Genomic DNA, 1,877 nt, shown 5'->3' with positions numbered 1-1,877 from the left:
GTTCAGCAGTGGCTATTTAAGGAATTTAACAGGAAAAGGTTTTTAAATGTTTCATGATTCATTTTAATTTTCACCTCATATGTAAAAACTCTTCTAGTTCTTATCTGATTTTCCTATCAACACTTCTCAAACAGCTCTAGTTCAATTAAGCAAAACATTTTGAAAAACTACTCACTCGCTTCATATTTCTTAAAATTATTTTATAAACCAATTACATATTTATCAATAGATTAGAGGACTAATTCTACTCAGCTATATTTTTGGACAGAAACCAAGGAGAAAATTAATTTAAAAAGGGGAGAGAAGACATGCATTTACCATCACCAAGTAAAGGACCTGCTCCAGCTCCAACTTGGCTAGATGCCAATTGCCTCCACTTCAAGAGAAGTGAGAGCAGAGCATACAAACCATAGAAGGTGGCAGTCAACAAGTTGTAAATTTGGGCATTAAGGTATCAATCTTGCATATTTACAAATATTTAATTCCACTGTTCTCAAGTTCGCTGATATGCAGGACTAAAACCAAAATAATTAGATGTTTGCTACTGGCTTACATAGCTGGGCCTAAGTGACCATTCCAACCGAACTATGCAAATAGAAGCATGGTGCTGGTGAAAAAAAATGGCAGCAGATATGATTTTAGTTTTCAAGACACGGCAATTTCTGCAAGGAAGATGCAACCATGAAACAGAGCATTTCAAACCATACTGACTGAGAATTCAAAGCACCCAGCAACACCATTTTTCTGTAAATTATGCCTGAAAAATAAAATACCAGATCTCAACTTTTTAAAATGTACTATTTATAATCCTCTTCTCCATAATAAGCCATGTGTTGCAATATTAAGCCTATCAGTCTAAAGAATGATGGAGGTAATTACTGGGGGAGGGGAGGGAGGGACCAGAAATACAGGTCATCACATTGAAATCCTTATTATAATGGAACTTAGCCCATTTTACTCATAATTTTGAGAAGGGGCATCTTTGATTTCAAGTTTATTCAAACAGTACTTATTTCTTACACAGCTATGTTGGAGATAACAAATGCAGAGACATATTTTTTTTTAAAATGTGATAAGGGCACCCATTTTTTTGCTACAGTTTTTTGATGCCACCTGATAGAGAAACATGTTTCAATATTAGTGGGATGGGACACCCTGAATTTTCCAAAGATCCCATGGTTCACATTTTAATTCTGAAACCAAAACTCCTTCTCTCTCAAGCTGTCTATAAAATCAAGAGGGATCACTCCAGAGAAATATTTTCTTTGTCCTCTCTGCACCATTACCTTATAGTGCTGTTAAATCCATTTACTCATTATTGTTCCAAATCTAAAATTCATAAATTTCAAATTTATTCTTACTAGTATATATGAATAAATAAGAATATCTTGGAATAAATAATAAGGATAAACAAGTTTATATCTAAACTTAAAAAGGAACTATTTTCTTTTTGCATCACCACCACCACATAAGATCTTTCAAAATGAGGATTTATTGGGATAGTGAAATATCAAATTTGCAGGCACTGAAAATTTGTAGCACTATTTGTAAAAACACAATTTTAGAAAATATAAAATGTCATTTGTATCATACCAAGTTTCTTCTTAATGGCCTCTAATATGCTGTCAGAGTCTCTCAACATACAAGGTGTAGTTGTGCAGATCTGAATGTGGTATTTTCCAACAGGCTTACGATTATACATTGTATAGAAAGTTGCAACTTCATACACTCTCATGGGAGGCATTTGCAAGACTTCAGCAACCTAAGAAAAAGAGAATAGTACATAAATTTTTATTCTCTTAAGGTATTATTAGAGAAATTTCAGAAAATTGCTCTGTTTTCAAAAGCACTGATAATGTTAATTCTGGTCAAATACC

The 1,877-nt window shown here is 33.3% G+C and overlaps 1 protein-coding gene across 2 annotated transcripts in view; it reads right to left on the bottom strand.

Moving 5' to 3' along the window:
* Positions 1 to 1,877, bottom strand: part of NDUFV2 (NADH:ubiquinone oxidoreductase core subunit V2) — a 47,924-nt gene that overhangs the window by 14,658 nt on the left and 31,389 nt on the right. For both annotated transcript variants that reach the window (XM_006023660.3, XM_025204243.1), the window contains one exon: positions 1,594 to 1,762. In XM_006023660.3, the coding sequence (XP_006023722.1) occupies positions 1,594 to 1,762 (169 nt within the window). The remainder of the gene's footprint in view (positions 1 to 1,593; positions 1,763 to 1,877) is intronic.

This window comes from Alligator sinensis, unplaced genomic scaffold (assembly GCF_000455745.1).
Source record: "Alligator sinensis unplaced genomic scaffold, ASM45574v1 scaffold597_1, whole genome shotgun sequence".
In the NCBI taxonomy this organism is placed as follows: Eukaryota; Metazoa; Chordata; order Crocodylia; family Alligatoridae; genus Alligator; species Alligator sinensis.
This window is presented reverse-complemented; position numbering and strand designations above follow the sequence as displayed.